Source organism: Brassica oleracea, chromosome C7 (genome assembly GCF_000695525.1).
Source record: "Brassica oleracea var. oleracea cultivar TO1000 chromosome C7, BOL, whole genome shotgun sequence".
NCBI classification, from domain to species: domain Eukaryota; kingdom Viridiplantae; phylum Streptophyta; class Magnoliopsida; order Brassicales; family Brassicaceae; genus Brassica; species Brassica oleracea.
This window is the reverse complement of record NC_027754.1, coordinates 9,938,495-9,958,083: the sequence shown is the minus strand read 5'-3', so window position 1 is coordinate 9,958,083 and position 19,589 is coordinate 9,938,495. Positions and strand designations below refer to the sequence as shown.

Sequence of the window (19,589 nt, the reverse complement as noted above, 5' to 3'; positions counted from 1 at the left end):
TTTCTAAATGATGCATTTTCTTAAAACCATACGGTTTAAGGTGTGGATCAATGTATTTTTCAGATTTAAGGTCCTCTTATTTCAAACACAAGGTTTCAAGGCCTTTAGGGATTCTATCTTAGATGATCAGGAAAATGTTCCATATTTTCTTCATCCCATTGGATCGGATCATTTAGTATAATGATTTTTTTTCAGTTCAGATCAGATTGCTTGAAAACTATGAATGATCTATATCCCTAACAGTCGAGATTTCATGTTCAGTATGCAATATTAGTATGCAAACAATATGCAATCAAGCAAACCAATTCAATCATGAAATCAGGTTAGGGTTTTCGAAAAATATACCATATATTTATTATTATTTTTTCGAAAAATAATCAAATCAGAAATTATTGTGACTTAAAAAAAAAATTAGGAAGATTTGATTTATTCAAGCAATTTATTATATACTTTTCGATTTAAAAATAAATATATTTTCTCAGATATATCTCTGATATCTCAGATGTAACTCATTCCTATAATTTTATTTATTTCCATTTTTTTTTATATGTTCGTAGTGTTCCTGTAATGGTTACCAGCTGGATCTTATATATTTATTACATGAAAAGTTGAAACCGGAAGGAACTAGAAATTCTATATTTTAAACATTTTGTTAAAATTTGGTTATTTGATGAATTTTCTCTTTTTATTCTTATTACATCAAATATTTTTCTATTCTTCTTTTTTAACACTATAATTTCATTTTCATTAATACTATCCAAACCACCATCATGAGTTACATCAAATAGTTTTCTATTCAAATGTATGATTTTATTGTCTGGTAGATAATTTATGGTATAACTTCATCACGCTTACGGAAGAGAACACGTGCTGCCACAAAAAAAAAAGACAGAAAACAATATGCATGCCGAATGATATTATGTGTATATATATCCAAGTATTGCAAATTTCCACAATTTTGGATATAGTCTTACAGCTACCTAGCATGCTGAAGAATAGGATTTCGTGCAATCTTTAACATTGATTCATCCATATTCTGCTTAAGTTTGGTTATTGTTGTTACCTGACAACGCTTCACGGTATTTGTATCGACGTGATTTTAGATAAAGCATAAAGAACATATGCATATGATAATAGCAAAAGATGTAGAAGTCTTTAATTTTTTTAAAAATATCATTTAACCAGATAAAAAAAGAAAGAAAAACCATCTAAATGTTTATTACGCATGAAATTAAGGTTAAAAATTTACTGTAATTTATTTGTAGATGTAACATAGTATCTTAACTAGAAAATATGTTCGATTTATCTGAATACATAGTAGTAAAACTAAGATATATAATTATTATTTTTTGGATTGGTTCTTTCTTTTACTATCTTTCAAAGTAAATCTCAGATCTGATTTCCGTTTTGAGTGGCCGGCGATTTTATAATGTTGTCGTCGTCGGTCGTCCCCTCTATTTTTTTCTTTTTCTTCTTCGTCTCTCTTCTCCCTCCGTCTCATTCGTTTTCTTTTTGGGTGTTTTGGATCTTCGGCATCATGGCGGTGTTTGATCTGACATTGTCGGGCTTGGATCTCCGGAGAATCGTTAATGGTGGAGTGGATGAGCGGTTTCTTTGGTCATTCGTGGAAGCGGTGGTCTAGATCTGGTGGCAGATTTAGAGTCGGAGTCGGGTTCTCTCGTTCATCTGCCTCTTTTGTTTGTCATTTTCGGTGTGGCTGAGTCGACTTGATTGGCTGAAGGCGTCGATGTTTCCCCTGGTTGGTGGAGTTACGGTGTTTATTTGGCTAGCTCGGTGGTCTCCGTCGGCGAGCTTGTTAAGTCGATCAGTCGTTCTCTCATGAGCTTCTCAGTGCTTGCCATTGATTCCACCCGAGATTAGTCTGCTTCGGGTTCTCCGTAGCGGGGACGCGTGCGAGGGATCAAGTCGTCGGACTTGTCAACCACGACCATACTCCTCGGTGGCGGCGCGTGCGGGGTCTGCAGGTTTCAGGGGGTAGATCTAGGGCTGCATCCTGTACGCTTTAGGTAGTGATTGCTTCTCTATCGTTTTGGTGTTGGTTCGATGGTTAGTGGCGGGTCTTGGTTACTCCTTCTCCAAATAAAGCTCGTCCTTGTCTAGGTGGGTGGTCTTGGTCTCAAATGAAGATGTATGTCCGCGAAAGATGCAAATTAAAAGATCTCTGCAAGCTGTTCTTGATGAACCCGATCCTTAAGAACTGATCATCGGGCAAGCTGCTATTCTACCGGGTTCAGGTTCTCGCAATCACTGCGGGTTTGATTTTGCGGCAAGCGGGTGTTCTGATTTTGATGTATCCTTGGCTTTTAGATTCTAAACTTAAGTCAGTCCATGTTTAGTTAAATTGAGTATGCTGTGTAGGTTCAATATTGTTTCTCTGTTTTTTGTTGTCCTTTTCCATTCTGTAAAAAATATAAAAGCTCTATAATGAATTTTAACATTGTTACCAGAAAAAAAGATATATAAATTTTAAAATATACATCGAGAATGATAATATATAATTTAGCAAATGTATAAAAAATAAAATTAGCAAATCTTTAACTAATAGGAGTAAAAATTAAGTAATGCAAATTCAATTAAAAATATATATTAAAAGTATAATATTTTTAATTTTGTATAATTAATATACCTAAATTAAAAATATATATTTTAGAATTTTTGTTAACTCCAAAAATATTAAAAAAAAATGTGAAAGAATAACAAATAACAAAATTGCTTTGACAAAAAAAAGGCAAAATTGCTACTTTCTGATTTTGCCATAAATGCGAAATTAAAATATTAAGCCGAGAAAACAGGTTGAAGAAGATTTGCGCATTTAAAGATTTGCGCATGCAACAACGAACAAAAATAACCTGAGAAATGAAGTAACTCCGTTACGATGGACCCCACCTCAGTTGGTTAATGCAGAAGCGAATCAGGGGCAAATCTGTAAATAACCAAACAATTTCAAAAAGAAGAGGAAAGATCTCTCTTTCATCAACGCCACGCTAGAGGAGAAAGACAGAGAGAGAGAAGAAGTTACAGAGAAGCTTTAAAATTCGCAGTGCAATTGTCTCTCTTTGCATATTCCTTTTTCTTAAATTGTTTTTTATTAATTTTCCTTTTTTTCTCACTTTATATCTCTACTCTACTTTTTTTTTTTTCTTCTTTTCTTCCTGGGTTCTTCTACTATTTTTTTTGCTTCTTATTCGTCCTCGTCTGGTTGCTACCTCGGAGCCATGGCGGAGATAAGCCATCCTCCAATGGAGCAACATCAAGACCTTGAGTATTGCATCGACTCTAATCCTCCTTGGCGTAAAACCCCCTCTCTCTCTCTGTATGTATATATATATATATAAATAGTTTGTATGCAGTTGAATATTATGTGTGTATGGATGGACCAATGACCTTATGAATTTAATTTGCTGTTCAAACTATTGTAATTAAGGAAACTCTAGTTTTGTTGGGCCTTTCATGGAGTTTCTCAAAGATAGAAATCTGAGGTCTAATTTTGAACATCTTGTTTTCACTGATTGTTTCCTCTGAACCTTTTGGAACCACGATTTATGTGTGTTTCTTGCAGCTGAAACGGTGTTGCTAGCATTTCAAAACTACATTCTTATGCTTGGATCAAGTGCTTTTATACCGGCATTGCTCGTCCCAGCAATGGGTGGGACTGACGTAAGCCTACATCCATCCCTGTTTCCCTCCATTTATACTTACAAATTTTAAAAGGATTTGATTACTATGTTTTGAATGTTTCCATGTTTATCTAAACTGTAACCTTTATCTCCAAAGGGAGACAAAGCGCGGGTTATGCAGACACTTCTCTTTGTAGCTGGTATCAAGACACTTGTCCAAGCTCTCTTTGGCACGAGGTTGCCTGCTGTTGTTGGAGGCTCTTTTGCTTATGTAGTCCCCATCGCTTACATCATTAATGACTCTTCCTTGCAAAGGATCTCCAGTGATCATGAGGTATAAAGCCCTACAGAGACCACTTTGTTAATCGACCACGGTGTAATTGTTTATCGTCTTCTTGCAGAGATTTATTCACACAATGCGAGCCATACAAGGGGCCTTAATCGTAGCATCAAGCATACAGATCATTCTTGGTTACAGCCAAGTATGGGGCCTTTTCTCAAGGTAACTACATTCATTGCCTTGATAATGACCCAATTTCTTTATCCAAATTCTCATTTAATTGCTTTTCTTTTACGATTTCAGGTTTTTCAGTCCTCTAGGAATGGCACCAGTTGTTGGATTGCTTGGTCTCGGGATGTTCCAGAGAGGATTTCCTCAGGTAACTCTTACAAAATGCTCACTCCACACCACTAAACATCACTAACTGTATCGTTTTTCAAACTTTTTTATTCAGCTTGGAAACTGCATTGAGATTGGACTACCAATGCTACTGCTTGTCATCGGACTAACTCAAGTAAGAACCTTTGCGTTGTTTCCGACTTACTTTCCTTGCTCTCAAAGTTATTTATACCATACTTATCACGCCGCATTCTTCTTGGCAGTATCTAAAACATGTCAGACCATTTAAAGATGTCCCAATCTTTGAAAGATTCCCGATCTTGATCTGCGTATCTTTTGTTTGGATCTACGCCATTATCCTGACCGCCAGTGGAGCTTACAGACACAAGCCACCGCATACACAACATAGTTGTCGCACTGACCAAGCAAATCTTATATCAACAGCTCCATGGTATAATACTCTCCTGTTGTGATTACATCGTCCATATTCTCATTGCTTGCTCTTTACAACTGTTTCATCAGGTTCAAGTTTCCGTACCCTCTCCAATGGGGTCCTCCAACATTTTCAGCTGGCCACTCATTTGCCATGATGTCTGCGGTTCTTGTATCCATGGTCGAGGTATAAAGTAGCAGGCTGTTTTTAAGTTTTCATCTTATTAATTTAGAGAATGATGAATGAAGTGTGAGATGGTTATTAAATTTATTGGTTTTGTGCAGTCTACTGGAGCTTACTTGGCGGCTTCAAGATTAGCCATAGCCACGCCGCCTCCTGCTTATGTGTTGAGTAGAGGCATTGGATGGCAGGTGAGGGAATAGTTTCAAAACCTATTCAATCACATACCGTACTTTTCTTATATATTTGTTTTGCTATGTTTCTTCTTAAAAAAAAAAAAATCAGGGCATTGGTGTGTTGCTTGACGGTCTTTTCGGAACAGGCACAGGATCTACTGTTCTAGTGTAAGTAAAAGCTACCTATTGTATGGTTTGTCACATATTAACAGACTCTCTTAATGAAGGAGTTACATGTGATTTTGATTGCAGAGAGAATGTAGGACTTCTTGGGTTAACAAGAGTAGGAAGCCGTCGTGTTGTTCAAGTATCTGCAGGCTTCATGATCTTCTTCTCCGTATTGGGTATACTCGTGCTCCTAGGCTTTTAACAATTCGAGTGTACTTCCCTCATGTGATCTTATTGAAGTTTTTGTTGTCTTTCTCGAACAGGCAAATTCGGTGCTGTGTTTGCGTCCATACCAGTCCCAATTTACGCAGCATTGCATTGTGTCCTCTTTGGCCTCGTTGGTAAGACAAGAAAAAGAAGATGAATATGTTATTCATCAAACCTTTGATTCATTCACATATTTTTTTGTGTTCTTTTCTTTTTGCAGCTGCTGTTGGTCTCTCGTTTCTTCAGTTCACAAACATGAACTCAATGAGAAACTTGATGATCACGGGTCTTTCGCTCTTTCTTGGCATCTCGATACCTCAGTTCTTCGTTCAATACTGGGACGCTAGACACTACGGGCTAGTTCACACAAATGCGGGATGGTTCAACGCATTCTTGAACACGGTGTTCATGTCTCCAGCTACTGTTGGTCTTATCATTGCCGTTTTCATGGACAATACAGTTGAAGTTGAGAGATCGAAGAAAGACAGGGGCATGCCTTGGTGGGTCAAGTTTAGAACTTTTCGAGGTGATAATCGTAATGAAGAGTTCTACACTTTGCCCTTTAACCTCAACAGATTCTTCCCTCCTACGTAGTAATAATTATCAACTTCAGATTCTACACCCAAGAAGACTTCAGGGTCTGATAATTCTTTTCTTTTTTTGATGGTGGGTTTTAAAATGATGACCTCCATTGTTGAAGTAGTTGTTGCATCAATATTTAATCACTTCTTTCTGTAGATTTTAATAAGATAACCACTAAAACATATTACTAGATATTTTCTTGTGTGAATGAAATCAAGTATTTGTAGGAACTTTTCAGTTTAATGTATTCTCAGTGACAACATTTCCTTATTTACATACACAGATCAATAAGCTCAAACTTTGTTCTTGTATTTCACAACATTGAATAATAGATTTTTACTACTCTATTATATCTTACTTTCCATTCGAATTGAGTTCTTGTGGTTGTGGGAACCTATCATCATTTAGCTGTAATAGAAAATTATTTCACTTGTTAATATGTAAATTTCTGGTGTTGCACTTAGATAATCAAAGAACATAATTATAAGAAATAAGTCAAATTAAGTTTTCAGAATTGTTATTGGGTACATTAAACAATCATTTTTTTTTTCAATTGCGGAAGCATCAGTTTAGCCAGCTTTTCTTACATCAAAGAATAAACATACGGTAAAAATGTTTGTGTTTTGCTTTCTGATAGGAACATGTGGACCTTTCTATGATCGACGGAAGCCATTTGGTGATTACATTTTTGTTTTAATAACATCAAAAATCAAAGCTATAACCTATCATCGACTGATCGACGTAGCATCAACCAATTTCATAGAACTTCAAAAACATAACTTAAGATGATATATGCACAGCCCGGCTGATGTTCAATGGCCGAGAGACAAGGTCGATGGTCGATGGTCGATGGTCGATGGTCGATATGCTCAAATTACCTCAGGCAACTCTCTCAAGGGTTTATTAGGAGCAATTCTAAAACTCTAAGTCAAATAGTAAGTTATCCAACTCTCATTGTGATATCAAAGACTAACTCTTTTTGCGAATTCAAAGAAGCAAACAAGCAGTAATTACCTAATCGATTAGTCCACTAAATCTCTAGACCAACTCATGGTGTGAATAGTTATTTAACTAGCAAGGATTCAATTCAAGTGTTGATTATAGTCTCGTGTCTTACAACTATCATAGGATCAAGTTTCTAGTTAGCTATTCTAAAAACATGCACGAGTAGCAATCCAAGCTAAGAATATAATCAGATTACCCTAGTAGTTCTATTAATCAGCATTTCTTCATAACCCTAGAAAATCTGTAAATCTAACTGGTAATTATCCAGACATGATCATGCAGAACATAACAATAATCTGAATAGACTGCATAGAAAATAAGAATAAAAAATATTGGAGTTCCAATCAATTTCTGAAGGAATTTATGATCTTTTCTCCAAAACTCACTAATAGAATAAAGCGTAGCCTAAGCATTGGCTGGAAAATAAACTAAATATGTTAAAAACGTCCATGGGTCTTCTTGCAAATATGAAATTTCTGGGCCAAAGTGAAATTCTTGAAACTTGGGTCAGCTTTGGTTAATCGCAATAGGTATCGACTGATACCAAAGGAGTGCCGATCGACACTTTCTTCAAATATCGGCTTGGAATTCAAATTTTCAGCACAACTCCTCTTGATGCTTTCGATGGTTCCAAAATTTTCAAAATGCTTCAAAACGTACTTGAATCTGAAAAGACTCTAAAACAGACTCGAACGAATAATAAAGACTCTAACAATAGACTTATACCATGGTTAAAATCCCTAAAAACCAAGGTATATCAAGAGTCTATGGACGCTTGAGGTGGACGATAACCCTTGGTCGATTGGAATTCTTGGAAAGATAATGATGGAATCAATCTATTAGTTGACTAACACTCCAGCCTGACTAGATGATGGAGTGAAGTAGATGAAGATGGGACTCAACCAGCTAGTTGTGTAACACTCTTAGGTTTGACACTTTTTCCGAGAACTCGATCAGTAGCTCAATTATAAAGTTAGACAACACTTGAGACTCTACACCTGTTCTTGTGTGATGCTAGATATCATATTTGCTAATGGTCCATTTTGTGATCTGTCTTGATTGAGCGGTGAAAGAAAGCTAGGCACGAAGCGAGATCGCTTACGAGTCAAGCTCCTAATACAATGACTATTAAGAGAATATTGGATTTGGTGTTGATCTCTATAGATTCTTTCTTTAAACTTCTTAGCGAAAATTCAGATCCAGAAGGAATGACACCCTAAATACGACGAGAATACAAATCGTCGTTGTTAATGATGAGATCAGTATTTGTTCCCAGGACAATGATGTCATATATTCGATGTGAAACAGATGTAGTTCACTTCGCCCGAAGGGTATTTAATGCTTCCAAACTATATCATCCATACTCTGAAAACTTGTTAGACATTCTTTTTTGACAAGTGGTTTTGTAAAGTATAGTCTCGCGTCCAAAAAAATGTTCATATACTTTGTAGGATTTTGTCTTCTAACAAAGCGGGCTCTAGACTTTTCTTTGGGTCTTTAGATGAAATGGGCCTTTCTGCATTTTGGGCCGAAGATTGATAGGGTGCGAAATCCACCTCCAACACAACTTTTAAAGGAGAATGTTTAGTAGCATAGTTTTGGCATTGTTTTAATCAAATTTAATGAAATGTAAACATGAAAACCATTGTTTTAGATTAATACCAACCAAGGCTCTCAATAATTGTGAGAGTGTACGATTTACTACCTTAATTTGGCCAGCGGTTTGAGAGTGACAAGTAGTTGAGAAAAATAACTTTGTTTTAAGCTTTTCACAGTATATTCCAAAAATAACTAGGCATTTTGTTATACGATCAAAGACACTAGTTCTGTGTACACCATGTAGATGAACCACTTCTTTGAAGAATAGGCCAATCGTTTAAGTGAGATTTATTTTTTCTTGGTGCATGGTATAAATGGACCATCTTAGAAAACTTATCAACAACTACAAAGATAGAATCCTCGTGGATGACTTCAAGAATTTAAATGTTCAACTATGGTGTGTTTAGAATAGATAGTGGCGTATATAAACCTTATGATTGTAACTTGGATTTATGTTTTAGGCAAGTGGTGCATTTGGCACAAAACGTCTCCATGTCTGTGACACCCCCGATCGTAGATGACCGGAAATGACACGGTCGATGTTCCGCGATGGTCGATCTGAGGTTCTCAGAATACTTTCGATCGCCTTAGACCAACAATCAAAGAACACCAACGCTCCTATCGGATATCACTCTAGGCTTTTCAACCCGACAAAGCAATACCTGATGGTTAGTTCGTCCGGACAAGGACTAATATCATATGGAACCCGTACTTTAAAAAAAATTCTTTATATATCATTCAAAAACATCTTACAAAATTTGTTATAAATTAACCTCGAGGTTTTGGTCAACAAATCTTATACATAAGAAATATCAAAACGACTTTGCAAGGATAATAAAACTACCGCTGGCTAATGATGTTACTTCCTGTCCTAGAGTAAGGTCTCCTGCCTACTGTTTACCTGCATCACAAATGAGTCATGAGTAACTAGTTTACTCAGTGAGCCTAGTCCCTCACCCCAACATATATTAATAATATCTCAAGCAATCAACTCCATTTGTATGCAGTGGAAATAAATTCCATAACTGGTATTTATATATAAGGCATATCCTTCCATCATTGTAAATCTAGTCATATATCTCACTTCCTGTCTCATATCATTCATATAATCGAGAAACCACAAAGGCTAAACGAGTCTAGCGAGTTAGCATCACCATCATCGCCATCAGATATTCAAAGATCGAACATCTAACGCTGCGTGCAGTTACACGGCCTCCAGGTGCGACCCTATCATCGTGTCTTCGTGACCTTGTTCTATATCACAGGAACAATACACAGTAATAATCATTCATACGGGAATATTTTGGAAGACAGGTTTATAATAAGACTTCACATGATTAATACTTCCATACTTAATTATATTATATATTAGTACTTGAGAACAAGTACTATGGCTCGGGAGTAAACCTCTATGAACATTCATGAATATTTAATAAGCTTTTACACTAAGTAAACACCTCACCAATTCAATATTGATCAAGAGACAAAGCCTATCAATCATATACATTTTCAATCATGCAACACTAATTCATATCTCTTTAATTAATCAACTATCTACACTCACCTTTAAATCCATGAGATTGGCTAAGGAAGACTAGACTCAAGCTCAAGCTAATCACACTCGGCTTCTGGAACATTCTTGATTGAAAACCACCACAAGGATCCGGCTGATCCGACCACTCTCCTTAACCATCTAGACTTTGTACGGTTCTACTGGATGAGCAAGGTGATCCTTTAAACTTTACTCAACTACTGACCTGAAACGGAACAATTCGGAACATGATCATCGACCCACCAGTTCGGTTCTGAAGAAGAAATTTAAATCAGTTCCTAACAGCTCAGTTCAGGACAAGCTTAATCAATTCAGTTCAAGTGTAGTTAAGGCCATAGCTCAGTTTAGATTAAATCCAATCAGTTCATAACAGATGAGCTGATTATTTCAGCAAACTGATTTAATCTGAAATAAATAAATCTGAACCGAAGAAAGGCTTAGACAATTGATCCATGACAACGGCTTAACTAAATAACATCTGATTTTGATCAAGACATGTCTGAGACCAGAGACTGAAGCTTACAACAGCAACTGATGGCCATCTGAACTCAGATAATCCTCCCCTTAAACTGAACTCATGGCTGGACTGTTTTAAAAACATAAATCAGAATCGGTTCATCACACAAACAGAACAAGGCCTAGGGTTTACCCTGGGTACCTCACCTTCTGATCTTTTACACAGCAGGGAATTGAGCTAGAGGATGGAAGAAAGTCATCTAAGGTCGTGGTTAATTTTCCCTTTTTTTTTCTGATTTTTCTCTCACTTTTTCTCTTCTTTCTCATTGTTTTTTCTCTGAAAATTTCTCTTGTTATGCTGCAGGTTATGAACGTCCAGAGGAGAGAAGAAGGTGTTTTAAAGAATAAGGAGTTACTTAGGCAAAGCTGAGGCTAGACAGGTGGAGACATACTTTAGCACATCAAGCAGCACAAGCAGCTGAACTTTTCCTTTCATGAAGAAAGCTACAAGCAGCTGAAGCAAGTAGCTTGTGACCAACATGTGACTTATTTAATGAACAAGTAGGCAGGTAGCTTGTGACAGTCACATGATAATCTAAATGAAGCAAGCAGGCAGGCAGCACAAGGCATGCACATGACTCGCAAGCGGCTGAAAGTATTCCCGACCATTTCTCGATCAAATGTTTCCCATCCATCGGTTCTCGCCTTGCTTTTATATAAACCCTTCCGGATTGAATAAAACTTGACCATAATAATTAAAACTCGACCAGAACTATCAAGATTAGCTATTTTGGCCACGAGACAGTCCCGTCGAGAATAATTCACCGGGTCAATTTTTATTTTTAATTCTTGTCGAACCAACTCCAAATTGGTCAAGTGGAATTTTTCTTGACCAAAATTCTATCTGCTCGTGAGGGTTATTACATTCTTCCCCCCTCAAAAGAATTCGTCCCTGAATTCTGAAAACATAGCTGTACACACTTTACAGAACACTGTCTCTAAAAGGAGTTCTGGATATTAGCTCTGAACTTATCTTCATTTGCCCATATCAAAACAACTCATGGTCGATTCCTTGATTCCCCTAACCGATCCTTTGTTTTCTGAGCAGCTACTTTCAAGATAACCAAATTGTTTACTCTGCACAACTCTTGTCAACTGCGGTATGCATACTTTTTCTAACAATCTTGTCTCTGTAGACTATCACATCTCAACATTTTCTATCTGGCTTTCCCCCATAACAGCAATATGAAATTTGGAACGTTAGGTGATGTGCCATACGTGAAAGTAACATCTCCAGTCTGGTCAGTGTTAACTTGATTAACCGTGCAACAATCAAACAAGAACATGCACAATCAATCACACCAACATGATTCGGACCAAGGGTGCTACTCTCAAATATACACACTCACCCATTCCAAGAATGATTTCACTTACAGTACTCTATACACTTTTGATCTATCTGAGACCCTCTTCATAATTTTCTGAACAAGTTAATCTCTCTGATGTTTCCCATGATCAAGTCTTGTTCCATTGCTTTTTGATTTCTTTCTTCTGTCCAGCAACTGAGGATTCAACAGGTCCGTATATACCAAGCTTGATTCATCAACTGAGTACTCTTGTACGATGACTTCATACTTTATGTATTGATACATCCTCCGATATTTTAACAACCTGTCATACCTATTCTTTAACTCATCAATCTTCTTCAGCGTTCACTTAACATCTCTTTTCTACTCATCTAGTTTAATCTTCTGGTAGAACTTGAGTTCTTTCTCCTACGTCTTTTCTAACTAACCTTGTGTACAACTTCTCATCTGTTTTCTAATCATCATTCTTAGCCTCAGGTAGGACTTGGGCTCCTTCTCCCATGTCTCCTCTTACAGAATTTGTACATGACAACAAGAATACTGAACGAGTTACTTTTAGATGTCGACCATCCTTTCAATGCCTTAAACACATCTTCATCTTCCATGATTATCAGACTGTCCTCTACTATGCTCCTTTTCATCTTCTACTTTCTAAACGGTAAAGTTACTAGAGTACACTTCTTCACCATTTTCCCAAAAGGTTTTCAACTTGCCAAACTGATATGAGTGGTGCTCAAACACTTGGTAGAATACCATTGTAGGCCAACGGTGACGGGTCTTCTTCCAAATACTTCTTTCCTTGACATCCTAATTGAGCTCAGTAACTAGATAGCCAATCTCATCTAGATTGAAACATACCGCTCTAACAGAAGTACTAAGGAATGTGGAAGGCATACCATTAATTTAACTGGCAGCCCGTACTTCTAGGAATAAGAACGGTAGACTTGAATTCACAAAAGTGAATCCTTTCTAATACTATGACAGTGCTCGGGAACTACAACTATGTGTTGTTCCCGAATAAAACACAATATGGGCGGAAAATTCCATCCATAGGTAAGATCTCTTACGACACCTTGATCACAATCCACATATTTAATTTTTTTTCAATCATTCATAAATTTTTAAAAATGCACACAACACACTATGGGATAAGAAGCAAACCTGTGATTGGACCTTTCAGGGTTTTGACGGTCCAGGCAACTATAAAGTGTAGGCTCTACCAAAATAGCCTAACACTTGGATGTGGACTAACGGTAAGGAAAAGCGAACAAGTTCAACAAGTGGTATCCTAGGTATAGGTAACAGAACCGGGTAACTTCATGGGCTAGGATAAAATAATCATCTTTACTCTTCACAAGGGAATCACTGAAACACATTGATGCAAATAATCAATAATTTCTCGCACTTGGACGATCCTGACTATACTGTCCTGGCAAGTCTACATCATAACAACTCAGGCTTCTTGGTCTTGATCTGATGAAACATAGACCCAAAATCATCCCAGCGACTTACTTAACTCACTGCTTGAAACTGACCTTTGGTCTGCACCGGTTGTAAAATAAACTGTCTGCAGGATTTGGTGAACTTCTTCAGCAATAACTTCATTAATATTCACGTCATACTCTAACATCTCCTCGAAGCTCTGAAACTCTATGGTCTTTTATCTAGTCCAAGATTCTTGGCTAATTTCCCAAAAAAATTCTGTATGATCTTTGGCTTATTCTCCAAACCATAATCGATGAATCAAATTCACTCGACCACATATCTCGATGCTGAAATTGTTGTATCTAATTAAATTGACCTGAACCTCCTGGCGGAAACATCTAATTGTACCAACTCCGTAAACTGAATCTTCAATCGGTCCCATACCTTGTGTAGAAAATACTACTTCTTGAACTCTTGAAATCTGTCCAACTTGATCTCAACTCTCTGAAGTAATTATTGACTCTCGACCAACTACTCATCGCATTCATCTCCAAATAGCTTGCTACCAAATCCTTCTTGTAATTCTCTGAGCATCGGCCATGTCAATGTTTTGCTTTGAGTGTTGCATCCCAAATCTGCCTCAAGCCAAAGTATACCTCGAACGGTTTAGTCCTTCTTCAGTATCTTGTGATCCCAACTTCTTCTTCTTTCCATCATATGCTTCATGATGTCTCATTGAAAACGGAATGCTTCAGGTGCTTCCATCATCTTGTAATACAATCAAACCATCTCTTCCTCCAACGCTAAGCTTGAAACAAATGCTGAAGAAATCATGCTTGTATGGATCTGGTGCTTGTACGTCTTAGCATGAATTGGTTAGATGTGGGAACCGAAATTCGCACCGTCGATTTCCGTTGAATTAGGAAAGTTATGAAAGCCCTAATTTTCCAGAGGTCCCGGATATCTGCTAAACCACACGTCAAACAATCAAGAACACGAAAAAACAGACGGAAAAATATGAGAATTGAAAAGAGAACGAAATTGGTCTTTATTCCGAATCTGCGTATGAGCGTTTCAACAAGGTAAAGGCCTTGGCTGATAGAGCTGTCGGCGAAAAAACCCTAGTTCTAGCACCTAAGATTGCCGAAAACCTAATTGAATCGCAGCTCGAATAACAAAAACGAAAAGTTGCCTAAATCGCTCTAAGTATTGCTCTGAGTAATAATTTTTGTGTCCTCTCGCCCCTTCAGCTTCGATCCCCTTATATACTCCTTCTAAGGCGGTTTACCTTTTCCCTTTCTGCCCTCGGTCGAGTTTATCGCTTCGCGGAAATATTCCATTTTTCTTTGATCTCTGTATTTATCTTCGGAAACTTGACATTTATCTTCTTATGGGTGACAAATGATAAACCGTCGTAACGACTAGGCTTGGTTTCATAAAATCTTAAGTGGACTCTTTGTCGTGTTCTGGCCCTTTCTGGGCCGTTTTCCGACTTTGGCATTTTTATGATTTTATAATAAAAATGCTCCCGAAACGACGTCAATTCTGGAGAACATTCAAATTCCTCGTATAACGTAGGCAAATTTGCGTGTTCAGCTAACCGTTGCCTTTATATAAGATCAATCTGAATGTTCTTCGAGAAAAGACGTGTTCTTACGGTTTTTAAATCGTAAATTTCCAATGATACCTCTGATTGATTCGAAACAAAAATGAGTTCGATGCAATCTCGGGAGAGGAGTTACGAGGACGAGGTGAAGACGGACTCCGGTCGATCCAGCTCGGCTGTTCGCCAAACTGGACTGGTCCAGCTCGGTAAACGGCCGAGCTGAATCCGCGTTCGATCCAGCTCGGCCGTTCGCTGAACTAAACTTGGTCCAGCTCGGCAAACGGCGGAGCTGGATCCGCGTTCGATCCATCTCGGCCGTTCGCCGAGCTGGACTTGGTCCAGCTCGGCGAACGGCCGAGCTGAATCCGTGTTCGATCCAGCTCGGCTGGTCGCCGAACTGTACTTGGTCAAGCTCGGCGAACGGCCGAGCTGAATTCCACGGACGATCTAGCTTGTTCGATTCGATAAACTGATCATTAGACCTTTGATAGTTTTTTCCGTACTTTCTTGACTTCCTTTTTTGTTTTTATGGATGATAAGCCATGGATTTGACCCACTTTCACCCATGGTTTATATGTGTTTTTATAACTAATTATTATATTATAGAGACTATTTATTATATTTATAAGATCATGAGTGATTTGGAGATAAGTGATGATTTTGGAGCATTTTGGAGATATTTGGAGCAAGCACCCGAGATGACCATCGAGCTCGTCCATCGGTCGATACTGAGGGAGAAATATCGATCGATGTTCACATCAGAACATCGATCGACAGCGAAGCGCGCAGAAAGCCCGTTTGGTCACAACTGACTTGAAGCCCATGTCTTCACCAATTTACAAGATTACCCCTGACGAGTTTTAACCTAATTATATAAGCTTTGCCACCATGTTAGAGGCAAAGTGTGATTTTCTTGTGTTTACTTGTTTTACTATTTTCTGCAAAGGTTTTCTAGGATTTTGATAGATTGGAGAGAATATCCAAAGTTATAATTGTGATTGGAACTCCATTGATATCCATTTACTATTCTAATGAAGTTTTCTTACCTAATTGTTGTTATGAATTGCTTGGCTATGTCTGAGTAGTTTCATTGTTAGATTTTGGGATTTAAATAGGTTATGAGAGATTAGCCCCAACTATAGATTGCTGAGTTGTGATAATCGTTAGGATTGTCATTAATGCATGATTCTAGATTAGCTACCTAGAACTTGCCCTAGGAATGTTAAATATAAGCGATAGCTTCAATCTCATCCTGAAACCATTCTAATTGAGCTATGATTCTTGCTAGAGTATGGTGAGAGCTGATCTAGCAAGCTTAGTGAGCACATTCAACCCGCTCATTAACGCTTGGCCAATAGCATCGAACGATATTCAAATAGAATAATCGATCGACGTTGCGAATAGTGTATCGATCGATATTCATATAAAATCATCGATCGACACTGGTAAATAGACGAACCTAGAAAGCGAGATCCTAGTGGTTCATTTATAAGTGTTGAGCTCTACATTATCATGCATGCAACTCATTAGACATCTTTAGGATTATAATTCTAAGTTTCCTGAATAAAAACCCTAAATTTGGTTATTTCCTTTTTAAGCACCAAAACCTCAACCAATCAATCGAGCAATTACTTACTCAACAAACTGCAACTTTACATTTAAATCATTAAACCACCTTACTTAACAAATCCAATTAGATTTATTAGTTTCCCTAGCTCCTTGTGGATTCGATCCCTAAGTACTACAATTGAAACTCTTATTTGAGAAAGTAAATTCACTCCTTAGAGTAATTTGAGTGATATCAAATTTGGCGCCGTTGCCGGGGAGCTTTGTTCGCGTATTAGATTTAATTTTGTTATGTTTCTGACATAAGAAAAAAATTCTTGGATTTTCAGGTACATCCCCAGCAGTACCAGAAGCAACAAGGAAACTCAATTGCTATTCTCACCCGATCCTGCAAGCTTGGAGCGTTCAATCAGCAAAGAAGCGCGCTCCTCATCGATCGATAACAACACTTGTTCGTCGCTCGATTTTTGTCAACCACCGTAGACCCATGCACTAGTCCCGTCGACCGACACTCGCTCACCACCGTCGACCGAAGACACTCATCTTCCATAGACCGACATCTTCCATCGAACATCGATCGATACTTGAGTCCGAACATCGATCGATACTGAGCCGCGAGACATGGTTCCGATTTTGATTCTTGTACGTGATGAGAGAGGAGAACTGCATGAACAGGAGGGTCATCTGCGTAATGCAACAGGTCAAAGGATATATGCTCAGGGGGCTGCAATCCCTGAGTCCGATGCTGATGCTACAGGCGCTACTCTACCTGTAGATGAGGCTGCTCGACCCAGAACATTGGCTGACTACAACCGTCTAGATCAAATCTATACCAACAGATCAGTCATTTGTCCTTCGACTATTCAGAGGGATTTCGAGTTGAAGCCGCAGTACTACATACTCGTTGGATAGACACCCTACTATCGGTTATCTCACGAGCATCCTATGGACCATCTGGAGAGGTTCGAGGATCTTATATCTGCTATTAAAGGCGAGGGAGTCTCTGAAGACTACCTTCTATGCAAGCTCTTCAAGTACTCACTTGCTGGAGATGCTTCACATTGGCTTAAGCAGTTACCACCAGGATCTCTCACATCTTGGAGCGACATCAAGAATGCATTCTTATGAAACTTCTTTGATGAAGCGCGTGCTGAAGACTTGAGGAGGAAGATTGCTACATTCACTCAGGAGCCTGCATAATTATTCAGAATCTCCTAGATCAGATTTAAGTCTTATCAGAGAGACTGTCCACACCATGGATTCAATGAAGTACAACTTCTCAGTACTTTCTACAGAGGCATCGCGTGTACCAGAAGGCTCTTGATGCTTCCAGCAATGGGAAATTCAACACCAGGAATCAAGAGGAGGCAATGAAGGTCATTGAAAACCTTGCATCTAGCAGCAGCACCAAGAACACTGACTTTGAGAGGAAGAGATCTGCCACCATCCTTGGGAATGATCAGATGATTGAAGTGAAGGGAAAGTTGGACAGTGTTCACAAGCTTCTCAGGAAGAAGATGTGAGAGGAAGAAGATGTGAACTTCATCAGTGGAACTGGATTCCAAGATTTTGGAAACCAAGGTGGAAACAGAAACTCCTATGAACATATGGGCAATTTCAACCAGAGTTCGCAGCACCAGAAACCCTACAGCAACAACTACAACAACAACATGGGTTATGGAAACTCCTACTACCAGAAGCCACCACCGCCTACTCAAGAGAGCGAGATTGAAGAGATGCTTGATAGGGTTCTTGAGGGACAGCAGCGCATGACAGTGGACTTCAATGGGAATATTAATTCTGTCTACACCAACCTGAACACAAAGTTTGAGACTTTGAGCACTCATGTGAAGAAGCTGGAGATGCAGGTTGTTCAGATAGGAGAATTTGTTAAGAGGCAGGGAGCCTTGACAAGAGGGGTAGAAGACGATGTGATGAAGCACCACGTGAATGCCATCATTGGGGATGATTTCAGGCACGTGGTGAAGGAAGAGAAGCTGCAAGAAGGAGATTTCGAAGTAGAGAGTCTGATGAGTTTCGGCGGATTGCATTGGTGTCGATCGACGCCGAGCCATGAACATCGGTCGACAGAGGTGAACCAAAACCGATCGACATCCTCACCCGGACATCGATCGATAACACCTACGGAGTCAACCACATCTTGTAATGTCGTGACGATCATGACTCACGAGGAGTTCGCAGCAAAACACCCACATCCACCCAGTCCTGTCTACGTAAAAATCGATCGACATTTTGACCCCGTCATCGATCGACATTCTGACCCCATCATCGATCGACTTCAAGAGACCTCCATCGATCGACAACCTCCAGCACCCATCGATCGACGAGCACCTCTTACATATCGAGTGCAGATGCCAAAGATAGATGTTGAATGTCTTAATGCACTCAGGCCCAAACTCAAACCTTCAGAAAACCCACCAGAGACCGTCAGGACACCTTCAGATGATGGAACAGATCCTATGGAAGTTGATAGGGTTCCTTCGGGAATAACCCTAAGGAAAAGAAAGGAAAAAGTGGCAAAACATCTGAAGAAGGGGGCTAACGAGAAGGAAAAGGGAAGTTTCCGAAAAAGAGTCTTCAGGATTCCTCTAGATAAGCCATTCGAGGAGGCTTATTTTACCCACAGATTGTGGATGTTCTTCAGAGAAACTAGAGAGACAGAAGAAGACATTAGGAGAATGTTCTGTGAAGCTAGAGAATGGATGAGGAAGAAGATTACATTGAAGAAAAAGAGTGATCCTGGGTAATTTGTAATACCATGCACGGTTAAGGGTATTGAGTTCCCACATGCCTTGTGCGACACATGAGCATCAGTCAGCATCGTACCTAGGGTTATGGCAGATCATCTGGGTCTGCAGGTGGAGCCTTCCAAGGAATTATTCACTTTTATGGATTGTTCTCAGAGGAACTCAGGAGGTATTGTGAGAGACCTAGAGGTGCAGATTGGTAATGCCCTAGTTCTAGTTGATTTCCATGTCTTGGACATCAA

General features: G+C 38.7%; 1 protein-coding gene and 1 long non-coding RNA gene across 5 annotated transcripts; one reads left to right on the top strand and one right to left on the bottom strand.

The window, feature by feature from the left end:
- The first annotated feature begins 2,971 nt into the window (after nt 1-2,971).
- LOC106304018 (nucleobase-ascorbate transporter 1) lies at nt 2,972-6,289 on the top strand. 2 transcript variants are annotated; one of them, XM_013740394.1, is made up of 13 exons: nt 2,972-3,312; nt 3,581-3,678; nt 3,796-3,972; nt 4,040-4,140; nt 4,222-4,297; nt 4,373-4,432; nt 4,521-4,708; nt 4,780-4,876; nt 4,975-5,061; nt 5,156-5,214; nt 5,299-5,390; nt 5,478-5,555; nt 5,642-6,289. In XM_013740394.1, the coding sequence occupies exons 1-13, from the start codon at nt 3,237-3,239 to the stop codon at nt 6,013-6,015; spliced, it is 1,563 nt and encodes a 520-aa protein (XP_013595848.1). In that variant the 5' UTR covers nt 2,972-3,236; the 3' UTR covers nt 6,016-6,289. The 2 variants fall into 2 exon arrangements, with proteins under 2 accessions (XP_013595848.1, XP_013595849.1); XM_013740395.1 differs by having other exon boundaries at nt 3,127-3,334; nt 5,642-6,288.
- Nucleotides 6,290-9,450: 3,161 nt separating this feature from the next.
- LOC106305234 lies at nt 9,451-11,012 on the bottom strand. Of its 3 annotated transcripts, none has more exons than XR_001262941.1 (4): nt 10,823-11,012; nt 10,683-10,745; nt 10,172-10,364; nt 9,451-9,508 (listed from the first exon to the last, which is right to left on the bottom strand). It is a non-coding gene; the product is annotated as an uncharacterized LOC106305234 (long non-coding RNA). The 3 variants fall into 3 exon arrangements; XR_001262942.1 differs by lacking the exon at nt 9,451-9,508 and adding an exon at nt 9,767-9,861; XR_001262940.1 differs by lacking the exon at nt 9,451-9,508 and having other exon boundaries at nt 9,767-10,364.
- Nucleotides 11,013-19,589: the final 8,577 nt, after the last annotated feature.